A 17,874-nucleotide genomic window follows, 5' to 3' on the forward strand; every position below is an offset into this window, starting at 1 on the left:
ATTAAATAATACGCCATCTAACATGAGCTGTTTGTTTGGGAGTTACGACCTTATGAATGGTTAATTAAACACTTTGTTTCATAACCGAGAAGTTTTTAAGTTCATATCATTGTGAGCTAGATTCTGGCTAATGCACAAATGTTATTGGCACATCTTGTTCAGAGCCCCCCACTCCAGCTAAATACTTCTTGCGGTAAACTCCAACACCCATGAAGCAGCCCACTGATTTCCACTGTATGTCTGTCATGGACACCTACAGCCTCTGCTTAAAAAAATGCCCTCAATTCAGAAAAGCAGCTAAGCAATTCAGAAGGCTAAACCCTTTTTCTAACTGTTCCCCAAGAGAATTTCTATTCACTTACATTGTTACCTCTTTAATATTTTAATATTTTAATACCAATTTACATACAACATTATAAGTAACAGTTCATATTATATTGAATAGATTGCGATTATTTAATTTGTGCTCTCTGTCCCTCTCCTAAATGAAATGTGCTATGTCCTGAATACATCTGTGTGAAAAGTAATTTGGGATTATTTATGTAGATCTGTTTCATTATCCATTACCATTATACATTACCAATGTAAAATAGAATGAGTATAAATTCAATATTAATTTGCAGATTATAAATATAAAACACTAGAACTATTATCTGGAAAGCACACCGAGGTCCATGATTTAAATAAGTTTACAAATAGGGTATCATATCTGTAAGAGATACTATTTATAAGTACCACTTCAACTTAAAAAAAAATAAAATAAAATAAAATATATATATATATATATACACACATACACACATTTATATATAAGAAAACTCACACACATTCAACTAGAAGTCATATTAAATTTGTACTTCCCATAAATTCACTGTTTTCAATATATCCTTAAACCGTTTTATACAGCATACAGAACCTACTTGGGTTTTTGTCTTGGTCCATGCCTTGTTCATGTGCTTCCTGCCATTCCCAACATGTTTCACAGTAAGCACGGATCTGCTCCAAAAGATGGAGCACGCGGATTTCCCGTCTGCCTCGCTTATCATCAGGCTGGGAGTGAATGATGTTATGCAGTGCTGCGCTGGCTCTGGCACGGGCCTCTTTACTACCACGAGAATTTCCTAACAAGACAGAGTCTTTATCGTTGCCATGTAAAAGCTGGATGAGGAGAGGAAGACATCCAGACTGGCGCATGGCTATGCAGCTGTCTTGGGAGCTAGACATTGCTAGCAATGTTCTTGACATGTCATCTTTATCATGAGTACCAAGCATTGATAACAATGAATACACCATTTCCACCTGTAGGTCAAATGATTTTAAAAATACAGTTACATTTTAAAAATACACATTAAATTAAATTAAAATGAAATTTGAATGTTACACATGGGCAAAACCCCCTCTTATTTAATGGCACAAAAATTTGTGCTATTTAGAAATAATTAAGTACATTACTTCAGCATTCATAACGTTAATGAATTTCACTTAGTGGTTAAATGGCTAGAAGAAGTGGGTGGTAGCTGTATGTAAATGTATTAATCTACAAGACCAATGACAAGGACTTCTAAATTTCACTTGTACAAAAAGATTAAATAAACATTCTAACAGAAGTCCTTCTGTCTGAGAAATCTAAAACATTTAAAATTAATTCTGACTCAAAAAAATGTTCTGTAAGAATCACATTTTCATGTAAATCCATTCTTCAGTGAAAAACTACTTATGTGGTATTAAATTAATTATTCTAGACACAGGATAAGGATGTTTACATGAATTTTTAGTTTACATTGTGCTGAAAAAAAATCTGACATCCGCGTATAATAAAGTTTTCCTTTAAAACTATTTCAAATTTACTAGTCATTTTTATGATTAATCAGTTTATGATGACTGACTGAAGAGTTAAAACTGAAGAGTTAAATTAACATTTTTTCAAGTTTACAGGAATAAAACCAGTAAAACAAACAAATGCTCATTTAATATATACAAAATACTGAGCATTTGTCAAATTAAATCAAGCCATGAAAACCCAGCATTACAGTTAACTTCGAGTCAACAGATTTCTCATATAATACCAATCTTAGAGGGATTCCCTTGGCTGTTGTGTAATACAGTGGTCAACACACTATTTGGTTTATCTTTCTTGTTCTGTTCTCTTCAATAATAGCTTTAGATAAAGAAATGCATTTGGTTCTTCTAGTGTACTTAGAATAACAGGATGTAGAGGATGATTTGAAACTCCAAACTCCTGAAGCCAAGATAAGTAGGAACATTCAAAATCAAAGCACAACATAAAGAAACCGTCAAAGGGAATTGTAAAGTAGCAGTGTGTATGTTTCTTTAGAATATACCAATTAAGGAAGAAATGAGACTTTTCACTGTTAGACAAAGTTTTCTACTGATAACTCGATATTTGCACTGGTTACCAGACCAATGAATGATTTTATTTGAATTGTCTCTGAAGATGAGTACAAATACCAAGTTATAAAAAACCTGAGTAACAGTGGGTAGCCTGCTTAGCAGCAAGTCTGTTAACAGGTACTTCTAAATACTATAGGATTGCTGAAGCAATAGAAAACTTAGCATCTGTGAAACTGTATGATCACATGCAAAATCCACTGAAATAGTCTTGGAGTCAATTTTATGACATCCTAGCATCTCAGTTTGGAAATCTTGTCTTCTTGGTCTGGGAAAAATCAAATACAGTATTAAAACAAAACACTTAGATTCTTAAAGAAGAGTGAATTTAATCTGCTTTACAGATGACTCTTGAGAGAGATTTCAAGTGGCAGCTTTAATCCAGTGTTATTTGGATTTGGAAGGTAAAGTTTTTGTCGGAGGATAAAGCTGAAGAAGCCACCAAAATTCAGCCTCCAGGTTGTGGCAAATATAGTATAGGAAAAACTAGAATTTCACTCTCTCTCTCTCTCTCTGTATACACACACTGCCCACAGACACATCTTTTCACTCTCTCTCTCTCTGTATACACACACTGCCCACAGACACATCTCTTTCTGCATCTGAAAATGTATTCCTCTATTTAGAATCTCTACCACTTTCCCTTCTTCTCAACCCATAACACACTCAATTCAACCTATTTCTTTGCCTGCGTCCTTCCACACTCAGTTCCTTTCCCTGCCTTCAGGGCTCTTCTGTTGTTTGCAGTGTTTAGGAGTTCTACAATTCACAATAAAACCTCGCAGACAGACAGACTGGCTTATGTCACCTCCGTTTGGTACGTGCATACAGCACAGGACTGAAAGTACAACACTATAACACTGGTTTAAGGCCCAAAGTAAGTAATACCGTGTCAAGCTAATGGGCCCTGCTCCCCAGAAGACAGCGCTCAGCGCATCACTAACAGTATCTATACTGCTGATGATTCCATAGACAGTATAAACTCCAGTGGTTCATGACCTCAATTTTGTGTTGCAGATTTGTCCTTTTCTTCCCCTCTCTTTTCATGCTGCACACATACTTTAAGCACAGTCTTCTGTGAACAGACATTTATCACCATGAACGGTTTACATAACTTTTTTTGGGTTTTTGTTTGTTTGTTTGTGTTTTTTTGGGTTTTGTCAGCTTGATTTCTTAGTAATTGCATCTGTTTTGAGGATGTATTCAAAGAACCGCTCTTGAAAGGGTTAGTTTGCATCATGGATTATAAATCAACATCACAACTTTTTAGATATTCTAGTAATTTCTAGCAGTCATTTTTTCCTTACTGTAACAACTCTTAACTGATCATCAACAAAAAAAAAAAGGATTTCTGTGCATATATTTAAAAGTTGAAAAAATATTCTAATATTTCAACTTCACAATATTACTATGTGTAGATAGATTGTTCACTAGTACTATTGGCAGAAAAAATGAGGTTATTGTATTAGTAAAAATGTAGCATTAGCGACCTGTGGTTTGTAATCTTCGGTTACCTTGGTACCCAGATGACTTGTCAGTCTGCGAGGAACAGAGTAATTATTACTAGAGCTCATAACGCTGGCTGTCTCGTGGTCCATTCGAGCAGCAGAACCCTACAGATTTAAACAACAATTCAGTATAAAACAGAGTCTGAGTGAAAAAACAACTATTGCCTAATTCAGTTTCAGCACTGGATCATGAAATTGTATTGATAGTAATGAATTGTCAACTTACTTTTACTGAGTTAGGTCCTCTCTGCCCTGACACAACTTAGAGGTTACTGTTGAACTGGGTTCTATTAACCACTTTTGCTGAAATCGTCTCAATAGCATTGTATTTTCAATTGAATTATTTTGTAATTACTAATTTCACCAAGGAGGAGGAGAAGTGGACTTTGAAACAAAACGAACTATACTTTTACAGAGAGAAAATAACAGCCTCAACTTTTATGTCAGATTATGTAGTGCATAGGAGTAAGTCTGTACTTCTTCAGAACACAATCATGTATACAAGAACTGACAAGTAAAAAGAGATTCATCTGGATAAGGAGTAACCCTGCTTGAATGTGTCTGTATCAAAAACAAATTATGAGTGGATGAATCTATTTAATTTCTTAATGAAAAGCTATAAAATAACCCAGACACTATTTGCTGTAATTTTCTTAGAAATTACCGTAAACATCATGCTCCTACCTGTAGTAGCAAAACTCAGATATTAGCATTTTTGTCCTCTTTTAATGTATTTTGTGTATTTACATTTTTTCCTTTTTTTAAACTATTTTTTACCCACGCACTCTCTTTGCACTTTTTTTAAAAATTTGTTCATTGCTGTTTTCTTTGTTTTTGCCTGCTTCCTATCTGTTAGCTTTCCCTTACTATGTCCCCACCTTCCCATTCACTTTGAGGAACTTAAAAATACATTTGACTAGCAAACACTTTTAGTATCAGAACACTGTTTTACTGGGCTAGTCACCAGTCTTTTGTCGATCCTCTACAAAGGCTGGAATCTGTTCATGAAATTATTAGCTTAATTTGCAAAACAACATTTTCAAGCTATATGGATCACTGAGTATCAGGTTTTTTTCAAAAATATATAACACACTCAAGTAAACAGTATGAAAGACAATCTTGAAATATTTCTGTGTTTCTTCTAGGTGCACCATGAAGAAACAACATTCCCCTCTGACTATCTGCTGTTCATACAGTTCAACATCTAAAATCTGAAGTTGAAAATGACTGTAAGTAAAAGGTTGGAATAATTTCATGTAGAGTTTGGCTAGAAAGAAAAAAATTCTAGTTGTAAGTAGAATATTTAAGCATACATTATTACACTCATTTCACTCTCCCAGTTGAATCCAGAACATTTCATGTGTGTTCCAGAATAAGTATTACACTAAAAGAATGTAACTAGAATGATTTAATTTCATACAATTGGAATAAATTGTATTATTTATATATTTCCTATGTAAACAAGCCCTTATTTTCTCTGTTGACTATAGGAAAAATTAAAAATCTTAAAGTTTAGAATGGAAATTATACTGGATTTTCTCAATTATTCACCTAAATAATCTGCAGTCCTAGGAACATGGGAATGAATTCCCAGATTTTTACACCGAGCAATCCCTTAATATCATCTTGACCTCAAACAACACTGAGAGGATCACAAGTTCAACACAATGTACCTGCCAGAATTCTCAGTTATTAAGTTCAGTATGATTGTTTCATCCAAGAAGGTAAAAAATGAATGTTTGGAACACTACCTATTAAAATTCACCATGGTATAGACAGAAAGAGCATATTTTTCCTATTGTTTTCCCAAAACTGTATCAACTTTGATTCGATAACTATTTCCTCCAGAGCCATCATGTGGCCTTGCTACCCTGAGGATGCCAGAATGCCCCAATAAAGTGTAACTAAGTTTCTTACTGGCTCCTAAAGACTGATGTGAAAGAACTAGTGTAAAGTGTGTTGCCATTCATCTGAGAAAATGGGAAATGAAAAGGAGATGTTATGTAGACCCTTCTTGTATAGAACCTTCTCTTTCAAAATCTTCTGTCTACTTCATCCTGTTTTCTCCTTTCATACTTTACTGTCTTCCTCTCCTTGTTTTACTATGCTTGCTATTTACTCTGCCAGTTAGGTAGTTCTCCCTATTTTGTGGCACATTTTCTTAACAATACAGACAATCTTAATTGAATTTCTTCCTAAAACTTGCAAAACAAAGGTATGAAGCAGCATTAACAGTGAGCATAATGGAAAAGGGAAGACAGTTGAAAGATGATGCAGAAAAGGACATAATCGAATCCTGAAAAATCTTGGATTCAACTGGAAACGTTTCAATTAACCCTGATTATGCGACTACAAAATCAATTAGAACCAAGTTAAAACTTTTTTTGCATTCCACTAAATAGTGATTGCTCAAAGTATTCAGCTGGTTTATCAGAAATAAATGTTAATGCCCAATCCATTAAACCTCCTCTGTCTGGCCTTGCACTGAAAGTAAATAATCCCCTGATGTCTGTTTAACACAGATTCAGCGCTCTGGCTCTATCCACCTCCAGGAGGAAGGAATATGCATGTTTTATACATTTTTATGAGGCAAAGTTCAAAATTGCACAAATCCTCAGCATAAGACCTCAAATGAAGTCTGAATGGACATCCCACTTGCTTAAGTTTTTGAAGACATGACAATACCCTCTTCCTTCCTTCCCTGTAAAATATGTTGTCCAGAGAAACTCCTGATTCATATAGTGTAGATGGATGATACAGCCACAATGCATCAATTATTTAAATACATTATGCTTTCAGCCCCAAAGCAGCACTGAACTATTTTCTTCCCAAACAATAAAGCTGTCGTAAGAATTACAGTCAGAGCCTCAGGCAATCGCTCAGATACGGCTGATAGAACTTAATTCCAAACGGTGATCAAACACATTTCAAAAGCAAAATTATGGGCTGTGCTTAATGTTTAATCAAGTGAAATATTCTAGCCAAATGACAATTCTTTCTGATAAATCTCCTTGCACAAGACACTTTTAGAGGAATTTAAATAACTCTACTTCCCTAGAGTAGCAAAAAATATTTTGCATATGAATTCAACTATTAAATTTGTAGTGTGAAGTTTTAAGAATGCAAATTATTAATGGAAATGTTTCAGCTATAGTTGGGAATCATGAAAGGAATGATCATTAGCACATGGTAAATAAAACTATTTTTAGCCAGAGAGATAAGTCATAAATGTTGATAAATATTTGTTTTAAAAGACAAGTAAAGAATTTAACGTACCCTTCAAAATATTTCATTAATGTATTTAACTAATAAAAGGAACAGCAATGAAAGATTATTTAGAAGCATTTAAATAATCCTTCAGCCCACTTCCAGGAGATTGATACTATTGTTCAAAGGTTTATCTAAAACAGTATTAAAGAAACATTCATGATAAGCCTGCTATTTGCTTCTCCTCTTGTTTAAAAATCACTATATTTCAGTGATAACTTCTAAAGTGAAAATTTGAACGATTTTCCATAATTAAATCACACTTTAATATTACAGTTCACCTACAATAAAATAAATTTTCTGTAATCATTCCTGTTATCTCCTTCATAGCATTCCGCTCATTAATCATTTAAACAAAAGAGAAACGCTCCCTGCATCACTGAATATTTATACTTAATCTTTTAAAAACATTTCCTTCTAATAAACACCAGAAATTTCTCATGTATAGACAGAAAGAAAAAAAACATCTTTTTAAAATGAACAAGCATACAAATGCTGTTAGGGTATATACTGATATACCAGCACTGTACATTTCAAGTATTTATATTATTAACAAACAAAATAATCAATTTACCTGACCAGTACTGCCAGTTGCCACGCTGATTTCTGCTGCTCCTTGACCTTCATTCTGCCTCTCTGTATCATGGGAACCTGCATCATGCTTGCCTTGAGGTGCTCTCTGTTAATGTAAGAGTTTATGAAATTACATACAGAAATGAAGTACGCTTTACCATTCAAAGCTTTCTAGAATGTGAACGCTTCAACGCTGCATCCTCACAAAGTCATTAAACAGTACTTCATATTTCATAATGCTTAGTCTCAAAAATTAACAGCTGAGACTGAGTGTCTTTGAAAAACTGCAAGATGAAAGTGAAGCATGTCCTCTGAGGATTATAGCCCTGCAAGACAAAGGATTTGCTGTGACACACAGAAACACCATTTTCCACCAGCTGTGCTCACATCGCTATCAGAAATGTAACAGAATTGGAGCAAACAACTGTCTTCTCTGTGCTGTCACATGATCCGTGCATTTACTGGAGACTACGGCTAGCAGAGTTCCATCAAGCTTTGCATTCAAAGATGAATAATTTCTGCCTGAACAGAAGGATATCTGTACTGTAAGAATCCTTCTAAATTTTAAGGATAAACAGTGCAGGAATAACCACTTCAATACACATGAAATTTTTATAACCTGATACTGATCCATCTAGTATTTCATCAAAACAAATTCAACTGATCTGGCAAGCTGGTACAGACATATTCCAGTTCTTTCAAGAGACACAATTTTATATACATCTACATGAAAATTAAAACTGGTGTACCTGCCACTGACAGGGATCATGAGACCAACATGAAAATCAGGCCTTTAAATACAGTTTCTTAATTAAGCAAATAGAATAACTGAGAAGTTATGAAGTATGTGAAGTATCCAACATTATCTACTGATGTGTTTAAAATGTTTCAGATTTTCATAAAGACATAAATAATCCTGTCCACAGAACTGGCCTGAAGTCTGGAGTTGAAAAGGTATCACCTTATGATCAAAACACAATTTTCTCAAATTATTAGTTTTGGTGACAAACTTAATTTTTCAGACTTGGAGGCTACTTACTACTGTAACAGACAACACTCTTGTATTCCCCTCAATTAATTTAACTATACCCGCTATATTAAATTCAGTTTCTATGATTCTTGATAGCATAGCCTGTCTCATTTTGCTTCATGTAAATTTCTCTTGAACTTTTAGCAGAAACATACTTCTCTTCAATGTATATATATATATATATATTGAAACTTCTTTCATTACCTGGTGATCAAACTCATATAGTATCGCTGGCATACTAGCTCTATTTTGTTCATATAAAGACATTAGATCCTCAAATTGGGAAAATATTTAATGTTGAACAGTATTTCAGAAACCAGTAACTAACTAAATACATGTGAAGTGGTAATTTAGGGATAAACTTAAAAATGATAACTAAAGGAATAAGATATGTCAAAAAACACAATAGTATTAGAGAAAGCAGTAACATGAGAAAATGGAAACAATGATGGGCAGCATTTTCCTTAACACTGTATGTTCAGTTCTGGAAAATGAGTAACCCACAAAGCAAAACTCACAAAATTATTTTAGGAGATGGTGCTACTATTCTTTTAAACCTGATTTGTAATTTAAAACTCACCATCTCCATCATTGTGTGTGAAATGATACTGTTATTGATGCTCATACAACGACTAACGAAATTTTGGTTCCCAATACAACCCAGTCAAGATCAGGCCTTGTTGTATTATGGCTGAATACAGTATTACGTATTGTATGTTGAATCCCTCCCACAGTATCTTCAGTCTTGAATAAAGTGTAATGATGAGTTTGTCAAGATCTAGAACTAAACCTCCAGTATGATTCAGGACAGAATTTTCCAGTCATAAGGTGACAGTTAGTTTCAATCCTATGAAGAAAGCAGTATTCAAGGTTCCTAGAGGCGAAAAGCTGAACTACTCATTACCTGAGCTCTGACCCACTGGGTCACCTGAGAGGAGAATAATACCACTCTTCCAAGAACACTCCTGAGTTTGAGGCGATTTTTTTGGGTGGTGAGGATGGTGTATATATTAAATAGTTCTTTATACAGATATAAATAGATACATTTTGTAGATTTATTAATTTATTTAATATAAGCAACAGCATATATTTCTTTTACATGCATATTATTAAAAATACAAAAATAATATGTAAACACACAGATGATAGATACAGTATTATTGTAAATAAATTAATATTCATCTGACAGACTGTGGATTAGTGGTTATAAAGACAGTATAACCACTGCAAGTATGGCCCCTCTTTGCATTACCTTTTAACACTGAATGTAGGACCTGTGGATGAAAATATACATAAGCTACCAACCACATCAGCAAAGAACCAGAGCATGTAAAGAGTAGCAGACTGTAATCTCTACATTGAGGTACAGCAGCTAGAGAACGGCACACAGGCCCACTGGATTAAACAGCACCACCTATTTTGAAGCATGATTTTCGAAGTGGCTTAAGATGGGTTTAGAGTTGCCATTTCTGAATTCTGGCATCATACTACAAAAGTCACTTTAACAGAGTATGCTTGTTTGCTCTTGCAGCAAAATGGTGGAAGACTGCATGTGCCTATTACCAGAAGAAAGAGATGCTCCCTCTGTCTTGTTTGCCACTATTTTCTAAGTGCTTCTGAAGTCAGCAATAGCTATCACTTGTCAATTATTAATTTCAATGTATTTAGTAGTAGAAAAATCAGAAATCTCTAACTATTTTAGGACATTTGCATACAAAGTAGGATTTGATATTTTTTGTTAAGACAACCAATTACAAATAATATTATCTAATTATTTGTCAACATGAGTAAACATTGTCAACATTATTTGTCTTCTAATAAATACACAAGCCCCTTGTGTATTTATTAGAAGATTTTTCTATGCACAAACCACTGTTTTTTCCCCAATATTCAAGTACCTTACTATTTTCTGTGTATTGAAAACTACAGATACACTATATTTTCTAGGTACCAGAAAATGTTTTTTGTGCCATTGCTTCATATTAAACACAATACACATACATGTATATAAGCAAGAAGGTAGGAACAAAGAACAATGCAACAAACGAAAATAAGAAACCATAATATTTAAACAACTTTGCTACAGTTGAGTCAAAGAAAAAAGGAAATGTAGTGAGTCAAATCCTTGAGAGAACTCCTGTCCATCACAGTTTAAAGCCTGCGGAGCATAATCTCTGTATGGAATAAATCTGCTACATTTTTATCTACAGCAACACTGCCTAATGGCAATAGTTCACATATTTCAAATGACAGATATTATGAAAGAAAGGCATATACCACTATAACAAATTGAAACTGCCATATTAAACACTTGCCAAAAATTTGCCTTTTTTCTTGTAAATAATTTCAGATTTGTACCCAACAGCCAAAAAATCACTTTGGAGTGGTCCAACTGTACATTAGATTTCAAACCTTATTGTAAAAATTTTGTAAAGTATCTAACAGAATCCTCACAAAATTTGAAGGTACCATCGCTTGTTGGTAAACTACTTCAACTTTTTCTAGTAGCATTTACAAGACTTAGTAATCTGCCAAACCTTAAAAAGGTGCTAAAATGTGAGCCAAAATTTGCTCTTCTCACTGCTTTCCAAAAGCTATTTTTCTGGTGCAGTATTATATTTGGTCTTACTCTACAAAATATATTACACTGGGATTCCACAGTGATTGGCATCACCACAGGTGCCAACTCAGTAGACAAGCTATGGTATTTATTATTGTTGTTTCTAAATCTTTATAAACATAAGGAGCACATTCAATTTGGGTATCACTATATCTGGCACAGTGTAAGAATGTAATAAATATAATAAATGCCCCACGTTGGTATTTTTCAGTTATACAAACTCTGCAGTTTGACTGCTACTACCCTCCTCCTTGTCACCAGGCAATTTCAGAATTAGATCCAGCTGTTTTCCATAAGAGATGGACATCCTTTGGAAATTATTAGAACACACTATAAAGTATTATGTAGTAAACACTATAAACTGTATATAAAATTTACAGCCACTGTACATGTATATAAACTGTAAAGACTGCCTCCTCTACTACCAGCACCCTGGTAATTCTGTTCTATATAACCAGCCATCCAGACACTTTATGGGTAAGACACACCACAACAAATTTTCAATATATTAGAATTTTCCACACATTCAGCAGCCAAATAATGTAGTGAAAGGAGTGAAGAACTAAGATAAATCTTCTTTAATTTTGTAGTTGCTTCTCAGTGCTGTTTCAGTCCTTGAGCTTAAGTGAGCCCAAAACATGGCAGATTTTTATACCAGAGTAAGAGGTAAACATAGATAGGATCTGTCTGACTAAATGGGGCAAAAGTGTCTGTTGGGAGGTTGGCCAGCCAGGTGGGGAGAGCTTTAAACTAGAAATGATGAGGGAAAGAGTGATTCCTCAACAAACAAGTAAGGAAGTTGGGGACAGGGCAGGCAAGGCAAGGGCTCTGGCTGGTAGGAACACAAGGGCAATCCACACAACTGAGATGAAGTGGAACCCACTTGAGTATATGAGGTGCAACAGAACAGGCTTGTGAGGAAAGCTCTCAAGCATGTGCTGCGGCATAGGCATGCATGGGTGCCTCTCTGGCATGTCTCTACACTAATGCACACTGTGTGAGGAACAAACAGGAGAAGTTAAAGTGTGTACAGTCATGGGGCTACAACCTCACTGGGATCATGGAGCTAGAGTGGGATAGCTCATATGACTGGAAGTCTGCAATTGAAGAATACAGACATTTTACAAAGGCTCAAGGAAGACCTTACTGTTCTCTACAACCACCGAAAGGAGGTTGTAGCAAGGTGGGTGTCGGTCTCTTTTTCCCAAGTAATAAGATGAAACTACCTCAAATTGTACCAGTGGAGGTTTAGATTGGATATTAGGAAAAATTTCTGCCCCAAAAGGATTGTTAAGCATTGCAACAGGCTGCCCAGGGAAGTGGTTATGTCACCATTCCTGGCAGTATTTAAAACGTATAGATGTGGCACTTAAGGACATGATTTAGTGGGACTTAGCAGTGTAAGATTTATAGTTGGACTCGATGATCTTAAAGATCTTTTCCAGCCTAAAAGATTTTATGATTCTAAGGCAAGAAGGTGGAGTTGTCCTTTATGCAAGAGAGCAGTTAGAGTGAATGGAGCTCTGCCTGGAGATGCGTCAGGAGTCAGTCAAGAGCTTATCGGTGAAGATTAGCTGGCAGACCAATGCAGGTGCTGTTGTAGTGGACATCTCCTAAAGACTTCCTGATCAGGGAAAAGAAAGAGATGAGACTTTTTCCAAACATATGGAGGAAGCCTCATGTGTACAGGTCCCGGTTCTCATAGGGAACTTCAACCACCACCCTGGTACCTGCTGGAGGGGCAATAATAGGATGAAACATGCTAGGAGATTTCTTGAGTGCTCTGATGACAACTTCATGACATGGGTTATTGAACAGTCAACAAGGCGAGGTACTGTGCTGGACCTGATACTTACAAAAAAGGTTGAAGACATGGAAGTTAGAAGTAGCCTTGGCTGCACTACTATGAGATGGTAGGGTTCAGAATCCTAAAAGGAGGGAGAAGGACAAAAGCAGAACCACAGACCTGCACTGCAGGAGAGGAGGTTTCAGCCTCTTCAGGTATTAGCTACTTGGAAAAATCCCATGGGATACAGCCCTGCAGAGAAGAGGGATCTCAGGCAGGCGGCTGATATTCAAGGATCACCTCCTCTGAGCTCAAGAAATCCCAACAAGACGGAAACAAGTAGCAAGAGCAGTGGGAGGCTTGTATGGATGAGCAAGCTCCTAACTGAACTTGAGCATTAAAAGGAAGAGTACAAGAGGCATACCTGGGATCAGGTGACCCAGGAGTAAAGTGTTGCTGTCCAATAATGCATGGATGTGAAGAGCAACTAAAAAGGAACTCCACAAGTACATAAATAGCAGAGGAAAGACTAGGGAAAATGTGAGCCTTCTGATGAATGGGGAAAGGGACCTGGTGACACAGGACACAGAAAAGGCCAAGATACACTCAATGCCTTCTTTGCCTCAGTCTTTACCAGTAAAATTACCCTTCAGGAATCCAGGTCCCTGAGACTAGAACAAAAGTCTGGAGCAAGGAAGATTTACCCTTCGTGGGGAGGATCAGGTTAGGGATAAAACAGTTCAGTTAAACAAACTGAACATATATAAGTCCTAATGGCCCCACAGATTGCACCTGTGAGTGCTGAGGGAGAGGGACAATGTCACTGTGAAGCCACTCTTGAACAGTCATGGCATCAGGGAGAGATGGTCCTGAAGAACGGAAGAGAACAAATGTCACTATCTTCACCAATAGGGAGAAAGAAGGTCAAAGGAACTACAGGCTAGTCAACTTCACCTCAGTTGCAGGCGACTGAAGGTGACAGAGGAAATCCTGGAAAGATTTCCCAAAGAATGAAAGACAAGAAGGTGACTGGGAACAGTCAACACAGTTTTACAAAGGGCAAGTCAGGATTGACCCTTCTGCAAAGGTGACTAGCTTGGTAGGTGAGGGAAGAGCAGCTGATGCTTTTTACATCAACTTTAGTAAGCCTTCAGACACTATCTCCAATAATGTCATCATAGACAAGCTGACAATGTGTGGGTTAGATAAGTGTACAGTGATGTGGATTGAAAACTGGTGGAACACCAGCTGGGCACCAGAGGGTTGTGATCAGTAGCACAAAGTACAGTTGGAGACAAGTCACTAGAAATGTCCCCCAGGGGTCAATACTGCGACCAGTACTATCCCATTAATGATCTGGATGCTGGGACACAGTGCACCCTCACCAAGTTTGCAGATCACAGAAAACATGGAGGAGAAGATCATACACCAGATGGTTCAGCCACCTTTCAGATGGACCTTGACAGACTGGAGAAATGGGCCGACAGGAGCTCGTGCAGTTTAGCAAGAGGAAGTGCAAAGACCTGCACCTGGGGAGGGACAACCCCAGGCACCAGTACATGCAGAGGGCTGCCCAGCTGTGAAGCAGCTTGGCAGAACAGGACCTGGAAGTCCTGGTGGACAAGCTGAACATGCTAGTAATGGACCCTTGTGGCAAAAACACCAACAGTATCCTGGGCCGCACTAAGAATTGTGTTGCCAGCAGGTTGCGGGAGGCAATCCTTCCTCTCTACTTAGCTGGTGAGGCTGCATCAGGAGTACTGTGTCCCATTCTGGCCCCCTCAGTACAATAAAGATACGGACTTACTGGAGCAAGTCCTGTGCAGGGCCACAGCAGTGCTTAAGGGACTAGAGCACTTCTCATATGCAGAGAGGCTGAGAGAGCTGAGACTATTCAGCCTGGAGAAGAGAAGGCTCAGAGGGATCTCATCAATATGTATAAACACCTGGCTTGGTTAATATGTCAAAAGCAATGGGTAACTGATTATATACAGTACTGTCTGTTTCACTTATAAAACCAGATTTTCCCCCAAATCCTAGAATTATGAAACTATAATTTTTTTAAATGTAAAAAACCACATCTCTTAGTAATCCAAATGCTGCTCTGAGCTTTCACAGTAGTTATTCTGGGTGAAGAAAAACCATAAAATATTCAGGTCCAACACACAATTTATATTTAATTTATCAATAAAAGAAATGGAGTTGACCTTGTAAGTGAATTTCCACTACGAGAACAGTTTTTGCTAATGGCAATTACCACTATGGATTTTCTCATTTACAGGAAACATTATCTTGTATTTCTTAATACAGGACCCAATATTTAAACATTAAAAATATGCCAGGCTTCTGTAATAAAATATGACAGAAGTTATATTCACCCTTTTAAAAATCTTGTCTCTCTCAAAAGACAAGCAAAACATGAAGGTGCTTATCAGAGATTCATATTTAGAAAGGCATGTACAACTGATTGTTATAATTATTTGCTAAAATCAAGACTCAGCCTTTATAATACATTGTACATTGGCATTTTTACTGAAATTGCAAGTTAAACTCTTAACTCTTCTAAATCATTAGAAATTACAGTGCAATAGTAGCTAACATGAAGACTAATCCAAGTATTCCACTGGTAAGAGAGCAAGTAACAGACAACATATATTGACCAGTTGATTAAATGTGACATTACTGGTTGATGGAAGTAAGCCTGCTTACCACTTTATTCAAATAATCTGTGGGTTTTTTTAGAAAAAGATACATACCATCGTTAAAAGAAGGCAAGTAACTGTTCACTAACCTCTGCTTCAGCTGCTTGTGATTGCAGGAGCTGTCGTATACGAAGAATATCCTTCTCTATTTGTTGAATTCTCGCCACCCTCACCTGAAATGAATGCATTTTCATGTCTGATTGTGTTCGAAAACTCCTTTACTTACTGTATAGAACGACAATATGAAGAGTTCTTTGCAAATACAACTGACTACACAATAAAGCTACTTCATGCATGTGGTAATTCAAGTGTTCTTCACAATAAGACACAGCCATGATCGCAAACATTCAAAACATAGTGAGTAATTGGGTTTTTAATAAAACTGATACTCATTTAATAATAAAGTTTTATTTAAATTTAATAATAAGTCATTACATAGTACACATAAAGGTATTAAAAAATGCTCTAGTTAACTTGCACAGTTTTCCTGTTTCTAAAACTGACATTTTGTGCAGATCTTTAGTAAACTATTTGACTTTCATCTCAAATGTTAGAATTCTGCTTGCCTTACAGAGATTTGGGAGAGATTTATATTTGCGGAGTGTCTTGAAGGTATGAAATCCTGAATGACTTCTATTATATTCAGTTACTATAATGATGTGGGAGTTTTGCTTATGCACAGCCTCTGAATATTTTCTTCTACTACAAATTTAAAGAATTTAATAGGTTAAGTACAAAGAAAACTACATAATGCTTCTTTGGTTTGTCTGGGATTTTATAAACATCTCTGAATGTCTGTATGTCTTTAAGAGTCATATTGCTACTCATTCCTCACAGCAACTGTTCTGTGGTTAGTAAAAGGAATGTTAAAAAAAACAAATGTTGCAGGATACATATACTCCATACAAGCTGTACTGTGACACACAGGATGCATTATGATTCTGTGAAACAGTAAGTGTATGAAGTTATATATCCCTGTATAAACTTGATAATTTAATAAACTAACATTATTTGACTTTAAAATTTGACAGAAAATAATTAGCCCAATAGTATTAGGATATGAACAGAACACCGAACTGATTAAATAGCATTAGAATAGAATGAATTCCTGAAACATGCATCGTAAGCAGCTATGGGAAAAGCATCATAAACGTCAACATTTCATAGAGATGCAAAGCTATGAACATTAAAACATAAATTTGATCTGAATTTGTAAAGTATAGTATCAGAAAAAATGCTAATAAAAATTTGAAAGCTGCACACACAGAAGCTTTTGCATAACATGAAGCAAACATGTAATTCATCTCTCCTTTGCTCCTGGATCAAGAAATTCTTAAGTATTAGCAAAATAATGAAAATACATTCCTAGAAATAACTTTGTGATGTGTCATGATGCATGACTGACAGAATATGTCTCTCATTATCTTTAAGAATTACTTGAATTTTCCTTAGTTTCTTTCTGTGTAACCAGCAATTTATTTCATACAGAGGATCAAGACAATCTGAATATCTGTACATACACACCTAAAACATGGGGAAATAATATTGTTCAGGTGAAAAAACCCCTAAATACCGCATGATTTGCCCAGTATCACTGAGTCCTCAAAAAGGACAGGAATTCAATCTACCCTTCCCAATTTTAGTCCAGAGATTTAAACATCAGATCATTCTTCTTTCTGCTAATTCATTATTTGTCTTTCAGGGAAACTGAGGAATTCTATTGAACGGGAGTACATTTTGTACCAAACACTGTATAAGCAGAAAAAAAAATGTATTTCTTGCCACAAAAGGGTAGAGACTAATGGCAAACACAAAAGAACAGAAGTACACAACTGAACCAGCAATGGTTTTAGTTTTAGAACCTGTACAAGAAACATCACCTTTTAGTCCTATTTTTCGTAATATATTACCATTCATTATTATATTTACTCATCACCTTTATTAACATAAAATTGTTGGACAAAGTAACTTAACATTTA

General features: G+C 35.9%; 1 protein-coding gene across 2 annotated transcripts in view; it reads right to left on the reverse strand.

Moving 5' to 3' along the window:
- Nucleotides 1-17,874, reverse strand: part of APC (APC regulator of Wnt signaling pathway) — an 80,535-nt gene that overhangs the window by 18,627 nt on the left and 44,034 nt on the right. Inside the window, exons 7-10 of one of the 2 annotated variants that reach the window (XM_074932424.1) lie at nt 15,985-16,068; nt 7,759-7,863; nt 3,924-4,022; nt 921-1,299 (exon numbers count right to left, since the gene is read on the reverse strand). In XM_074932424.1, coding sequence (XP_074788525.1) covers nt 921-1,299; nt 3,924-4,022; nt 7,759-7,863; nt 15,985-16,068 — 667 coding nt within the window. Of the gene's footprint in view, nt 1-920; nt 1,300-3,899; nt 4,023-7,758; nt 7,864-15,984; nt 16,069-17,874 lie in introns of both variants that reach the window. The other variant, XM_074932423.1, reaches the window with a different exon arrangement.

The sequence above is a fragment of the Athene noctua genome, chromosome Z (assembly GCF_965140245.1).
Source record: "Athene noctua chromosome Z, bAthNoc1.hap1.1, whole genome shotgun sequence".
Lineage (NCBI taxonomy): Eukaryota > Metazoa > Chordata > Aves > Strigiformes > Strigidae > Athene > Athene noctua.